This window comes from Eumetopias jubatus, unplaced genomic scaffold, assembly GCF_037043125.1.
Source record: "Eumetopias jubatus isolate StellerSeaLion01/CBP00866 unplaced genomic scaffold, mEumJub1_p1.0 scaffold_14, whole genome shotgun sequence".
Classification (NCBI taxonomy): domain Eukaryota; kingdom Metazoa; phylum Chordata; class Mammalia; order Carnivora; family Otariidae; genus Eumetopias; species Eumetopias jubatus.
In genome coordinates, this window is record NW_028274820.1 from 35,942,990 (window position 1) to 35,958,838 (window position 15,849).

The following is a 15,849-nucleotide window of genomic DNA, read 5'->3' on the forward strand; positions in this document are numbered from 1 at the left end:
CCCACTGGTGTGCTCTTTCAGGCCATTCTGATTTAAAGTGGAACTAGGGGGTAGTGGGTGAGCTGCAGACACATAATTTAATCATAGCATTTCCTTTCTTTAGATCACCAGTGTCTTTCCTTTCCTTTCCTTTCCTTTCCTTTCCTTTCCTTTCCTTTCCTTTCCTTTCCTTTCCTTTCCTTTCCTTTCCTTTCCTCTCCTCTCCTCTCCTCTCCTCTCCTTTCCTCTTTCCTTTCCTTTCCTTTCCTTTCCTTTCCTTTCCTTTCCTTTCCTTTCCTTTCCTTTCCTTTCCTTTCCTTTCCTTTCCTTTCCTTTCCTTTCCTTTCCTCTCCTTTCCTTTCCCCTTTCCTTTCCTTTCCTTTCCTTTCCTTTCCTTTCCTTTCCTTTCCTTTCCTTTCCTTTCCTTTCCTTTCTTTTCCTTTCCTTTCTCCTTTCCTTTTCCCTTTCCCTTTCCCTTTCCCTTTCCCTTTCCTGTGGCTCTTAAGGACCTCCATGATCTGGTTCTTCCATTCCTCTTTCCAGTGCCTACCTAACTCTCCATCCCCTCTCCGCCAACAGCAAGAAACTCCAGTCACTCTTTCCTTCTTGTATCTTTGTTTAACACATTGTGTTCTCTGCCTCTGAGATTTTATTCGGTTGGTTGTTCCATCTACCTGGTTCCAATCTCTTAGTCTATGGGTTCCTCCCCTTTTTTGCCTTGAAATTTATTTGTTGAAGAGACAGGTTCATTTTTCCTATAGAATTTCCTATATTGTAGATTTTCTGATTGTATCCCAATGGTAACATTTAATTTTGTTACCTTATCTCCTTAATTCAGTAGTTAGATTGAGACTTGGTCAGATTCGGGTTGGGTTTGTTCCATAGGAGGGGATGCCTGCTTCCATCAGGAGGTGCATAATATCTGATAGCCTCATTTTGTGATTTTAGCAACCATTAATAATCCGTTAAGTGATTAAGGTTAAGAATGGTGTTAATTCAGATTCTGTCATTCCTTCTTCATTTGTTATACGCAGTACATCTATAAAGAGAAACTTCCATATATCAACTATCTCGTTAGAGTGAAGGACATTGTATATGAAAGTATATGAAGAGGGAAGGTAAATGCTTGATATATTCTTTTCAGCTGTTTTGAAACTAATGATATGGTTTTGTTTTACCGTCCAAATATGACTCCTGAGTTGGTTTTGTTTTGTTGCATTATAAACTTATTGAATTGAATATGTTTGATAGCTTTCAATCACAGGTATTAGTTTAGTGATGCTTAAATTGTTCCATCTTGGATGAGTGAGAACCTCTTGTTTCTCTTTGATACTTTATGCCTGTCTCCTTGGTGAGACCTAAGTGCAAGGATCATGTCTCTGTTCTTCATCCTTTATGCCAAGCACAGAATCACTCTCTCTCAATTTGTTGATTTAGGGGCAGGATATTAAAACTTAATTATGGGACAAACTATCTTATGAAAGAGCATTTAGTTAGTCTTTGTGGATTCAGAACTTGAATCAGACAGTGGAAGTTACAGGAAGCAAATTTTGGCTCATGCCAAAAAAATTGGGGTAGTTTAGGGGAGTTGAGTTCCATCAAGTCTTTTGAGGGGCTGCTTTGTTCCAGGGAGGGAGCGGACAGGGTAAAAACTCAAATCAGTGAGGATCTTTTTGCTTGGAGCCCGAATGGTCATTGAGATCACTTCTGCTTGCAAGGTAATGGCTCTCAAATCCTTAGTTGACAGATTTTATTTTTGGAAAGGTGCAGAGTTGGCTGGTTTAAAATTGTTGAAATGTAATTATTGTTTTCTCGCATGAACAATATATGTCACTCTAAATTTGGTTCAAAGTATAATGAGTTTGTACATTTGATGAAACATTGGCAATGATGAATTATGCGTTAGTAGCAATCATTTCTTTTATAAAAGGTTATAATTGTCCATCGAACAGACTTCTCATTGCATTAAATTCTCAGACTTTTTGCATTGTTAGTCACATTCTAATAAATAGCCATTATACTATTCTCTTTTTAATCTTTGGATTTTATTAGTAGTCTTTTCTCTGTATTGATAAAGATTAGCATGAAGTGTGATTACTGGCAACTTACTTTGAAATTCTAATTTATTTTTCCAGAATAAAATATAGTAAATAGTACTTTCAGGATATTGCAGAATTGCCAAGATTTCTCACTTACACCTGAATAAAAATTGAATTTAGATGGAGATAGCAAGACCACGTGTTTAGTTAACCAGGTGGCTCAGTTGGTTAAGTGACTGCCTTCGGCTCAGGTCATGATCCTGGAGTCCCGGGATCGAGTCCCGCCCGCATCGGGCTCCCTGCTCAGCGGGGAGTCTGCTTCTCCCTCTGACCCTCCCCCCTCTCACGTGCGCGCGCGCTCTCTCTATCTCTCATTCTCTCTTTCAAATAAATAAATAAAATCTTTAAAAAAATATTTCCTTTAAAAAAAGAGTTTTAAATTTTTGAAGTATGTATATAATACAGTAAGTCAGCACTTTAGCCAGTGTCTTAAGAGGGAATTAATAAAACAAGCACTATTAATAGTACCTTTAAAATATTTTAATGACTTTTCTGAAAATTTAAAAATTCAGCCCAATATATTGTCCTTGATATAACTCTAGTTTGCCATTGTTGCTTCCTCAGTAGTATCTACATTTCCTTCTATAGCTTCTAGACAAATACGGTTGGTATTATTTCCTAGCAGTTTCTCTTGAGACAAAGTCATAATGGAAGAGAGGCAGAATATATTAAATTTTCCAGAGTATATTAAATTTCTTTTAGGTATATTGCCTTAATTTCCTTTGTATCCTCTAGATATAATTTCTTCTAGGTGTTAGCACATGGACACTATTTTCAAAGATGACCTGGTTAATATTTGTAATTTTGTTTTATTGTACTAAATTATCCTATGAATTTGAAGTAGCTAATGGAACAGAAAACCTTTGGGCTTTCCTTTGAGAATTTTTGCTCATAAGGAAATTCTTTCTGTGCATCATCTTTTGAACCTGGAAATTTTACCCTAAAGGGGGCATTTTCCTTTGTAGGTTTCACAAATGTTGAATGAACAAATGAACAAATGCATGAAAAAATGAACAGGCTGTGTTCCTTGTTCAAAACCCCTAGATCTTCTTGTTTTTCTCTTGCAAGAGAACTTTATTTTTCACAAACTTAGGGCATACAGCACTGCGGACAGAGTTTCTGAAGTTCATAGAGATTTGGATTTGTGGTTAGAACCAGTTTGAAAGCTGGATCCACTTGAACATGGCTCTGCCAGGACACCCAGTATCCCCACGTCTCTGTGTGTGGAAAGCTCTGTGCTTGGGCATTCCCCTGGCTCTTCCTCATCCTGCATTTGACAGCTCTTCTGTGTGACCAGCGGACTGAAGGTTGATTCATCCCTGGGCCTGAAGTCAGCTTGGCCAAGTGAGATGTTGAAAAATTAGAGAATAGTAAAGAATCTCTGAAATTAAAACGGCTCCTTAAATAGCTTAAGACAACTGGGTAAAACCTGGCAATACCTCCAATAGAATGTTCTGTAGTATTATTAACACAATTAAAAGTTTTTTTTTACTATGTTAATCACCTGAATTAATGTCTTCATTGCCAATCAAGCCTTGATTGCCTTCTATTCATTAGCTTTTGATTTAATTAATGAGACTTGTTAAAGAGGAATCTTCAGTGTTTTCCTGTAAACAGCTCTAATTTATTGATTCAATTGGAATTTTGTAATTATTCTAAGGAACTTAAATCAATGTTTGAAGTATATGTTTTGGATCTTTAAATAAAATCGTTTAAACTACACAAGGTAGTTATTAGATATAATTTCTCTGTTACCTCCTTTTCTATGTTATTCTTTGTCATTTTTATAGAATAAGAGGTATCTTCTTTTGATGTCTTTAACAAAATGACATTTTGTTAGAGTTAGTGACTTGGAATTTTAAGTATTTCAGTCTATGCTAAAGTTTATAAAAACATATGCATCAAAGGTAGAACATTAGAAAGTTGGTAATGTTATTTTTTCGCAAAGGTATTCTTTCCAAAAGTGGAGCAAGTGACTTAGCATTTTTCCCTAGGGCTTTAGAACTGAGGGTTTCAGTAGTTGGTGAGTGTCTAGACATGTAGAGAAAAACTAATTAAGAAAAGAAAAAGTCACAATGACTCTAAGGTTAAAGAGCAATTTGATAATCAATATGATTCCTAATGGGAGACCACTAAAGCAGTTGAAGAAGAGGGGATACTGATTAGTGGTCTAGACACAGATAATTAAAGGATAGCGGGGGTTTTGAAACATGGCTGTTGGGTGCAAAAGGGTTAATTAACAAAGTATTCTATAAACTCTGAAACTTTAAGTAAATGAAAACTTGCCATATCCACATGTGTCAAAATCAAAGAGGCTACACATTTGATTTGAAAAAGAACAATAAATACTTAAACCAAACATGAAAGAAGATACTGAAAACTTTATTAAATTTGAGATTTCTGAAACTTTGAAAGCAGCAATTATTATACTTTGTTCTTTTTTTTTTTTTTTAAAGATTTTATTTATTTATTTGAGAGAGAGAGGGAGCATGCGCAAGCAAGAGAGCACAAGCAGGGGGAGTGGGAGAGGGAGAAGCAGGCTTCCCCACTGAGCAGGGAGCCTGATGCAGGGCTGGAACCCAGGACCTTGGGATCATGACCTGAGCCAAAGGCAGACGCTTAACCGACTGACCCGCCCAGGCGCCCCTAAACTTTATTCTTGAGTTATCTTTCAGGTATAAGAAAGGAATTATCAGTATATTAACATTATTCAATAAATGTTTTTGAGAGCCTACTCTCTACCAAGCAGTTTTAGGCACTGGGCACATAACAGTTAACAAAACAGAAAGACTTCCTTCACTCCCAGAGCTAATAGTCTAGCATAAGTTTTAAGGAAATTTTCAGTGTTATGTAATATAATACATAAAACTCAATGTTTCTAGCTGTTGTGATTATCATAACTATAAGAAATTAATGCTTGGAGTTTCAATTCATGGAGAATGATGCTTCAGAATCAGAATTCCATTAATCTGGATCTGGTACTTTTTATGCAGTTATCAAAGTAAAGATGTTAAAAAATTTTTTCACCACAAAAATAATGCACATTAGTATATGAAATTACTTAAAGGTGTTCTACCTCTAGTTGCATTTAAAGAGTAAGTGTTGGCTTAGTTGAAGGTTTCTCTCCTTTTAATATATTATAGGGGAATGAATTATGCTTCATGGTCTGAGAGTGTTTTAAGTATATGACCTTCAAAAACATGAATTCCCTGTATTCTAGAATTCAGTTCATGGTACATATAAGTTAATGATCTCAAGGGAAGTAGAAAAGCTTTGTGGGAAGAAGGTTGTGTGCATTTTTTTATGGGTGAGGGGAAAATATCTGTAAATGTGGGGAAAGTTCCAAGCAGTTCCTGGAAGCAGTTACTGCCTCCTCTGGGGAGCCAGTGATGAGCTCAACTGGGCTGAGAAAAATCTGTGCAGATGTCAGCACTGACTGCATTCCAGCCTCAAGCCCCGCCAGAGACCACCACCTCCCCCCCTTTGTCATAAAGGACAAAGTGAGAGCACAAGGTACAGTCTCCAGTGGAACTCCATGTGCGTATCAATTTTTTGCCTACACCTGGGTACCTAGAGCACAGTCAGGAACGGAAAAATCAAGGTAATGTACTGAGGTGCAAAAAGGATGCAGAGCAGAAAAGCAGTTGGCCTGTCATCCCGGCTGAAAGACAAGGAAAAATACCTCCTAACCTTGAGAAGAGGGCACATTGTGGGGCTTTATAATCAGATGGCATTATACCATCAGGGTAACCAACAAAGTATTTCCATAGTTAGCGCAATGAGGAATGCCACTGGGATGGTTGGGCTATGCTGCATTCTTCGGACTTTCAAGTTTTGTGTCTGTGGCAGTTTTTCGAGCAAAACCAGACCAATTGGATGCAGTTCTTAAAAAAGAGACATTCTCATTCTTTGTTTCAGACTCAGGCCCTGGATTCTCTGGACCGCATGAGTTCTTGTTTGCTGGTTCCATAAGCTCTGAAGATTTGTGGTTGCAATTTTTGTCTCTCAGATTGGCAGAGTCAGTGGTTGATAACATTGTATAGGTGAAGGGGCTAACAGGAGCTCTTAAAATTGTTCTGTAGGAATTATAAGGTGGTACAACCTCCATGTAGGATAATTTCCCACTATTCATCAGAATTAGAATTTAGATATGCACATACATTTCAAACTTGCAATGCCACTTTTAGGAATTTATCTTCCAGATATTTTTTTTTACCTGAATGAAGTTACATGTCCAAGAATATTTATCGCCATCATTATTGTAGTAGCAAAACATTGGGAACATGCTAAACGACCATCAGTAGAAGACTGGGATTAAATGAAGTATATTACATGTATACAAAGGAGTACCCTGTGGTCTTTCAAAAGCAATAGAAAGTTTTCTCTATGAATTTATGAGGAAGTCGCCAAATTTGTTAAGGTAAAATACACAGTGTACTCTGTCTAGCATACTACCATATATGTGTGTGTGTAAGTATATATGAACAGTGGTAACCGGTGACCTCACAGGATGGGAGCTGGGTGGCTGAAGGAGCGTAGCAGAGAGACCTACTTTTCATCAAATGCCTTCTTGTACCTTTTGCATTTGTAATGTGTGCTGGTTTTATCTATTCTTATTAACAAAGGATGCTGCTGGGCCTAGTAAAGGTAAAGGAGAGCATTTGCCTAGAAGACCAATGTAGATTGTCATGTTTTTGTTAACAGAATTGACTAGATAAAAAAGTTATCTGTCTACTGCAGTCTGACTTTTAATTAGAGCCAATACACATTTAGAATACGTCTGGAAGAACCATCTGCTTTGGAAAGGTCCTGTGTAATCTTATAATAGTAAAACATTCATAACTTTTATTTTGATGATATACTGATGTATAAGACACATTCAGACCAAATATAATTTTAGAAGGCTCTAGTAAAAATAAAATAATGAGAAAGGGAGGAATGAGTGATATTGAGAGAGAGAAAGAAGAGGGAAGAGAGAAGTTTGAGTGTCGAGTTTCTGACCTTGGGGATTGAATGACCTCAGCTTCAGACTGAAGACGAAGACATTTCAGCCAAGGAAACGAAGGAGCTATTGGAAAAACTAAGGACAAGAGTTATTTTGATTTCTTGATTTCTGATTAGTCTGAGAATGATTGATCAAGCATGGTGATTTTGTTAAGCACTAGTTTCATTCTGGAAGGAACATTAGAGGGAATCATAGAAAACTTCGGTTAAATCTTGGACGAGGCGAGTGTGAATATTTAAAATGTGAATATTTATAATGATGATAGAAAATTCCCAACCTTACTGAAATTAATGTTGTGGTGGCATGATTGAGTCACTGACATTTTCAGTGCAAAAATGCATAAAATATAAACTGTAAGAAAATTAGAGCCGTAACGGGAACATATTCTCACGGATTCACTTTTCTTTTGTTTCCGCCAGAGTAAATGGGAAGTTGGTAGCCCTGAAGGTGATCAGGCTGCAGGAAGAAGAAGGTACACCTTTCACAGCTATCAGGGAAGGTAGGCATTTTCTTGTTACCTTTGTTTTTGTGTTTGCATGATTCCTGTCGCTGTTTAAATATTATTCACCTCTGCATACGCAGAGTTTGTAAATTATATGGTTATATCTCATTGGAAAGTGTAAACTGAAATTTAAAAATCAGGATCTCTTGCAATCATATCGAGTCATGTTAAATAAAATAAGACAATCCTGCTGTATACTCAGGTGTGGGGGGAAAAAACCTGATGTGTATTGATGGTGAGACTGAAGCTGACTGCAAGGAATTTTATATGCCTGGTTTTGTTTGTAGGGTTTCTAAGGTACACATTAATCTAGCATTACTTTATATTCATGCCTTTTAAGAAAATTCCTTACACATACTGGGCTTATGCTATCTTGTTAGTCATTTGTCTTTCTTCTTTCTTGATTTCTTTGTTCCTGTCCTTTACTATTTTTTCTGTTGGTCTTTTTTTTTTTTTAAAGATTTTATTTATTTGAGAGAGAGAGAATGAGAGAGAGAGAGAAGCACATGAGAGGGGGGAGGGTCAGAGGAAGAAGCAGACTCCCCGCTGAGCAGGGAGCACGATGCGGGACTGGATCCCAGGACTCCAGGATCATGACCTGAGCTGAAGGCAGTCTCTTCAACAACTGAGCCACCCAGGCATCCCTCTGTTGGTTTTTCTTATTGACATATAGATACTCTTTATATATTAGCATCATTTATCTTGTAATATTTTCTTTGGTCATTTTTCTAAAAATTTCTCTTACAACATAGTTTGTTACATACATGTTTTTAATTCTTATAAAATAAAATTGCTTTATATTTTATTTCTGCAGAGTTTCTCTAGTCCAAGAGAATAAAATATCTTTTTATTAGTGGGAACTTTTCAGTTCAGTTTCACAACTTTTAGTATTAATAGCTTTCCCTCTACTACATTTAAAAATTTTAGTGCCAGTATAGTTTACAAAGTGTTATATTAGTTTCAGGTGTACAATATAGTGATTCGGCCCTTCTGTACATTACTCAGTGCTCATCACGATAACTGTACTGTTCCTCCCCGTCACCTATTTCAGTCATCCCCCCACCCACCTCCCCTCAGGTAACCATCAGTTTGTTCTCTATAGGAAAGAGTGTTTCTTGGGTTGTTTTGTTTTTTTTTGTTTTTTTTCCCTTAAATTCCACATACCGGTGAAATCATATTTTATTTGTCTTTCTCCGACTGACTTATTTCACTTAGTATTATACTCCCTCCACTACATTTTTAAAAGTACAGATTATCTTGACGTAAGACTTCAGCTTATTTTTTGCATTGAAGGAACTATAGCTGGCCCACAACAAGATAACTGCGAGTGATTTAGTGCAGTAATATCATTAAGGTATTGAGGAATTAAATGTAGTCTGTCACTGGTCTGATTCGTTCCTCACAACCATCATTCTGATTTACATTTGTTTCTGAGAGGCCTCCCTTCGCTTTTCACTTTCTCACCTCTCATTCTCCTTTCTCCTTTTCGTACCATTTCCGTTTGATTTCCATCATTCCTACTTAGCTGAAAATGTTGTTGTGAAGGCATCTTTATGAAATATTTGTTGCATAGAGGGTGCTCCGTCTGATGGGATTGGAAACCACTGGTTGAGATACAGCAGTGGTTCCCATCGAGCTCTGGAGGTAGGCAAGGTGGAATGCTCTTGAATTGGATTTTGCTAGACCCTGAGTGCTAGGGAGTAGGAAAGGGGCAAAGAGATGCTGGGCCAAGAGAGAAGCAGGAGGAAATGAAACTGAGCAGCAGGCACGCTCCCTAACGTGTGGGGTATACACTGCAGGTTACCAACCTGCCCTTGCTGTTCATGCTAGCCTCGGTTCAAGGTTCAGGGCAAGTTTATAATGGTATTAGAGGATCCAGTTGTGACAGTTGGACTCATCAGTGCGAAGTTCAAGGGGAGAAACAATTAGAGCCAAATTGAAGTGGTTATTGATCTGTTCATACTGCCTAGGTATGAGGCAAGGCTGTTGGGCACAAGGTAGGCCTTGAGATAAACTTGGGAACGGGCCCTGCGAGGCAGTTGTGTCAGAGAATGCAGGCCTCTGTGGGTTAGGGAGCCTCTGAAGACTTTTGAATTGAGTGTATTAGGAAGATAAATCTGATATTAGGATATGATATAGATTAGATGAGGAGGAACCTGGAAGCTGATAAATCAGTCATTCAAAGTCGTGCAGATTTGAAATTACGAGGACCTGGATTGATTAGAAAGCAGTGACAAAAAAGGATTTGTAGAGAAAGAAATGCCAAAACAAGGTGAATTACTGGGGTTAGAGATTATTTGAGAGGGAAACATAAATGGTTTTGAGTTTGAATGAGTAAAAAAAATGGTGCCAGAGAGAGAAATAATTTGTGTTGCTTTTAACACTTCACAGTTCGAAAGGGCAGTTATCTACTGTAAGCTTCACTTGAGCCCTCCGAAGGGATTTTGTATAGACTTTATACTGTTTATAGAATCTGTGATACGAGTATGGAATTGAGGCCTAGAGAGGTTAGATAACTTGTCCACGGCTTTGGATCTTGTACCTAGGCTTTCTTAGGTTCCAGAATGGTGTCATACTAACTCTGTGGAGTAGTGGATTTGAGTTTTGGACTTTCTGAGTTCATGATACATCTATACAAAAAATGTCTTTTGGGCGATGTGGGAGTAGATCTCATGAGAGTTTAGCATAAACAGTATATATTTAGCATAGTCCTTAACAAGCTGAATGAGTGTAAGATTTTTGTGGGAGAGGACTTTGAGCAAAAAACAGGAAGTTAAATTGGAAGGGAGCATAGTGAGGTGGAAAGCCCCGTGGATATTAAGAGTCTAGAAATCTGGGCTTCATTCTGGCTGTTTTCCATCACCTACTGGACAACGTGAGGCAAGTCACCTGTATTACTTTGCTAGGGCCCCTGTAGCAAAGTACCACAGGACGAGTGGCTTAAATAACAGAAATTTATTGTGTCGTAGTTCTGGAGGCCAGAAGTCCGAGGTCAAGGTGTCGGGATCTTGCTTCAGAGGGCCATGAAGGAAGGATCTGTTTCAAGCCTTGGCTTGTGGATGGCCATCTTTTCCTTGTGTGTTCACATCATCTTCCCGCTACCTCTGTCCAGTTTCCTTTTCTTGTAAGGACACCAGTCATATTGGATTAGGGCCCACTCTAATGATCTCAGTTTAGCTTAATTACCTGTGAAAATCCCCTGTCTTCAAGTACAGTCACATGTTGAGGTGCTGGGGTTAGGACTTCAACATGTGAATTTTGGGGGACACAATTCAGTCTCTAACACCACCTCATGGCTCTAGGCCTCCGTAACCCTGGTTGTGGAACATGGGAGTTGGTTTGTGCCATCTCTCAGGAACCATCTCCCTTTATGTTATGGTTTTGATTTCCCACGGGGTCTTCAAACTCAGAGTTTTGAATACCGTGGAGAGCAGGGGAGGCTGCAAGAATTTTGAGGCCTGGAGGAACAGATCACAAAATGACATTGTATTTTCCATTGAATAAAGTATTTTGAGATTTCCTAATACAGTCTGACTTCTCGGTAACTTTTAATGGAGATAAGTGACCCGACAGAAGAGGAATTAAACTTTGCGTCAGTTTTGGTTATTTACTCCTCTCTTGCCTTCTCATTCCCTCCTCTCATAGTCTTATTTTTCTCATTTTTCTGCTCTGTATGTGCGAAACCAAAAGCTAGCACAATTGCTCCCTTTTGCTGTGAATAGTGATTCATGCAAAATAACTCCTCTATGTATCTGGTGGTAGAGTTTGAAATATTTAGGATGGGGGGTGGGTGATGTTTGGGATATGTTCATTTTTGCATTTTTACATTTTTGCATCTTTACATTGATGAGGGTGTAGCATGGCTTGCTCAATTGAGACGAAGCACTTTAATTTGAGTTTGCCTCTTTTCTGCTGTTGTGGTCAATTTCCTCATTCACAAAATGTCAACAGCAGGAGGTTTTCAAAGGAGGAAAGCAGCAAAGTAGTTTTCAAGTGGCAGCTTGCCACTTAGAAGCTTACCTGGGAATTTAGATTTTAACACATAATTTTCACCTAAAGTAGAACTACTTGTCAGCAACTCTAATCTTACCTGGATTTATGTCCAGAGATGGACTTTGAATTTTATCTCAGAGCTAGAGTGCTTAATGGCTTAATTCGGGTTCAGGTGCTTTGAGACTCATTCTATTTTTGATGGCAGCTTAGAGAAATTACAGCAGTGCTATGGGCTAGCTATTCTATTTTTTATTCTCATATGATATCTTCATAGATTCTGATGGTAAGGATAGAGTCAAGAGATACTGGCATGGTTTCAAAATGAGTAGATAAAGTTTCTTAGGATATCCCATCTTTTTTTTTTAAGATTTTATTTATTTATTTGTTAGAGAGAGACAGAGAACACAAGTGGGGGGAGGAGCAGAGGGAGAGGGACAAGCAGACGCTGACTGAGCGCCGAGCCCAACACGGGGCTCGATCTCGCGACCCTGAGATCATGACCTGAGCCGAAATCAAGAGTTGGACACTCAACCCGACTGAGTCACCCAGGTGCCCCAGGCTATCCCATCTTCATAAACAGCTTCAAGATGTCTGTATTCTTGCTCTGTGATACTATATTCTAGATGTTCAGCAGTTTGTTTGTTTGTTTGTTTGTTTGTTTGTTTGTTTTTGGCTAAGATTTGCCCAGAGAAAGAATAGAAGGGAACCAGTTACCATTTTTTGTGAATTTTTGAATACCTAATAGTTTTCTTAGGCAAGAGTTACGTTAAGAGAAATCTAGATGCTCTGAAAGAGAACAATTTTTTTTTAAAGATTTTATTTGTCAGAGAGAGAGCGCACAAGCAAGGGGAACGCCAGGCAGAGGGAGAAGCAGACTCTCTGCTGAGCAAGGAACCCAATGTGGGGCTCGATCCCAGGACCCTGGGATCGTGACCTGAGCTGAAGGCAGACCCTTAACCAACTGAGCCACCCAGGCATCCCTCACCCTTCCACATGCAGATCTTTACTGAATCTCCCTGTTTTCATTTCAGTTTATGCAGCTAGTTTTAGTGGGACTAAAAGATATTGAAGTACTTAGGGCATAAAATGATGAGGCTCTAAAACAGTGGGGGGAAGGAGGAGATGAATGTGTTTGGGAAGGACTTTAGAGGGATAGCTGGTAGGGCTTGATGTTTGACTAGACATGGAGCTTGATAGAAATGGGATATTCAGAATATTCCAGGATTTTTGGCATTCATGAATAGTTAGATAGTGAAGCTAATAATAAGAAAGGCACTACAGGGTTGGGGAGTTTATAGGAAGGGAAAGAGAGTAAGTTCAGTTCTGATCATGTTAAGTTTGAGATCTGGCCTTCAGGTGGTAATTGTTTATGCAGTGGTGCAATTTAGATAACCCATCAGTTGTACCTAAATTGGGGACCTTACCCCACATTCCAAGTACATGATCTCATTTAGTCTTTCAACATTGTGAGAAAGGTTGGTATTATCTTCATTTTAGTAATTAAGAAGCTGAGATCTAAAGAGATTTTTTTGTCCAAAGTCGTACAAATAAGTGGCAAATTTGGGTCTTCTACCCAGGACCCAGGCCAATGCCTGATGCCTGATGGTCACTCAGTACATGTTGAGTGAGTGAGTAACAGAATAAGTGAGTGAATAAATCCCAAATCCTTTAGTGTTATTCTACTATATTGCATCACTGTTGAGACAGAAACCTCTATGATCAAAATTGTATATGGATTCTTTTCAGGCTACTAAGCAGAGAGGTGAAGTTGGGAAATCGCCTTAGGGCAGTCGGAAAATGTTGAGTCTTGGTGAAGACTATGGCACTAGCTACATGAGCATAAGTGGGTCACTTAACATATTTAACCTTTAGTTTTTTCATCTTGTGATGAAGGGGTTTGGACTATATGATCTTAAAGCTTTACGATTAAAATAACAGTACCAGTGTGAATCATTACGTGGATAAAGGATCCTTAATTGTATCATCAGTATGCTTTATACACACATGGTGTAATATGATGCACATTTATTGTGTTGAAAATATTTCTTTTAAACCCTCTAATAATAATCCTTTATGTCTGTCACTGAAAAAATTAACATGAATTGCTTCAGAGCATTTGACAATTGACAGACAGGTTTTTCTTTAAATGGAAGATAAAAAAATCCATGAGTCTAGACTTTGATTTTAAGTAAGCTTATGTAAATTGCCAAAATTGTTATTCTCTGTAAGAATGAATAATTTGATGGATGTCTGCCAATTGATATCAACAAAAAATTTGCAAGCTTTTAGATCATGTGACTTTAAAAACTGAAAATCATATGTTTTCCTTTGCATGTCTTTAATTTTAAAGGATGAGGTTTGTTAATAAAGTAATTTATTTTTTGTCCCCTTTAAGTTTGTAAAAAATTTTATATTGTATTTTCTCTTATTTGAAAATAGAGATTTCCAATTACATTTGGAAATATAAATGTAAATATTTTATTGGAAATGTAAATTGAACTATGATATACTTATGTTTAAAATATTTTTAGGATTACACAACTAGTTCTAATCTGAAGGTGTTTGTAATTGGCTAAAAATCTCCAAGGACTTTTTCAGTATCTCCTGTATGCTTATGTTTTAAAAATGCTATCTCATTTAATTCCTCCCAATATTCCTGTAGAGGTATGAATATCTCTGTATTATTAGGTGGTGATTGAGGCCTGGAGATAATAAATGGTCTTGTATCACACAATTTACTAGTAAACAGCTAAGTTAGGATTTTAACTGGGGTCTTTTAACTAAAGTGTTTGTTTCAAAGATGGTAATTTCTTCTCTTCAGAATTTCTAATCTAAAAAAGTTATGGGAGTCCATAACCTACATATAAACTTCTTGTCTTGACATTATTATCATTGCTACTACAAGTTGCCGTATAAAAATTCCATCCAGGCACCTCTGTTACTTCTCAATATTTGAAGTTGTATTGTTGATCTATGTATGATCTATTGATAGAAATAGTCAAAGGATGACAAACAATGCACAGTACTTAATTCCTGACCAATGTCTTGACCACTGACAGAATTTAGTGTCATTTATCTTCAAACTCTAGATTAAGGTAAATTCTTTAATGTAAGAGAATAGTCAAGGACAATAGTAAACAAGGAGACTAATATTCATTAAAAAAATAGGTATGTCATGTATATTGGAAAGGAACTTGACAGTCTTAGAGGAGACAGAAAGATGAGCAAAAACATATTTGAAGGGAATAATTGCTAAAAAGTTACTGAAATTGTTGAAAAATGGAATTAATCTATTAATTCAAGAAGATAAATGACCCCCATTAGGAGAAACATAAAGAGACCAAAACTTACACCTGTCATAGTCTAAGTTTGTCTCTGAAAGACAGAGACAAAGAGAAAATCTTGAAAGCAATAGGAGTAAAGCAACTCGTTACATTTAGGAGGAGAGAAAAAAAGTATGTTTGAGATCTAACCTGTTATCTAAACCAGAGGAGGCAAGAGGCAATTGACATATCCAAAATGCTTAAAAACAAAACAAAACAACCTGTAAACCAAAAATTCCACATGTAACAAAAAATATCCTTCAAAAATGAAAGTTAAAGACACTTTTAAATCAGCCACAAATTAGGAGAAAATATTCTCAAATAAAATATTTTTTTTAATTTTATTTTATTATGTTATGTTAATCACCATATATTACATCATTAGTTTTTGATGTAGTGTTCCATGATTCATTGTTTGTGTATAACACCCAGTGCTCCATTCAATACGTGCCCTCTTTAATACCCATCACCAGGCTAAGCCATCCCCCCACCCACCTCCCCTCTAGAACCCTCAGTCAACCAAAATATCTAAATTATATTAAAAAGGTCCCAAACTCACCAATTAGCAGACTTCCTCCAGATTTTTAAATGGGAAAACAGTTTGAGTATATATTTCACCAAGAAGACATATCAGTAGCTAATAAGCCCATGAAGTGATGCTCAAAGTTGTTAGTCATGAACTATATGAAAATTAACACCATAGTGAGATGTGACTGTATACCCAATACAATAACTTTAATCAAAAAGACCAACAATACCAGGTGTTGAAAAAGGATGTGGAACAAGTGGAACCTTCATACTTTGCTGGTGGGAATATCAAATGGTACAGCCACTTTGGAAAACCTTTAACAGTTGTTAAAAGTTGAATATGCAGTTACCATACAAACCAGCATTTCCACTCCTGGGTATCATATCATCTCCCCAGGAAAAAGGAAAACATACTTCTAC

At 37.4% G+C, this 15,849-nt stretch overlaps 1 protein-coding gene across 2 annotated transcripts in view; it reads left to right on the top strand.

Moving 5' to 3' along the window:
* CDK14 (cyclin dependent kinase 14) overlaps positions 1–15,849 on the top strand; it is a 465,190-nt gene that overhangs the window by 168,656 nt on the left and 280,685 nt on the right. For both annotated transcript variants that reach the window (XM_028120572.2, XM_028120582.2), the window contains one exon: positions 7,503–7,582. In XM_028120572.2, the coding sequence (XP_027976373.2) occupies positions 7,503–7,582 (80 nt within the window). The remainder of the gene's footprint in view (positions 1–7,502; positions 7,583–15,849) is intronic.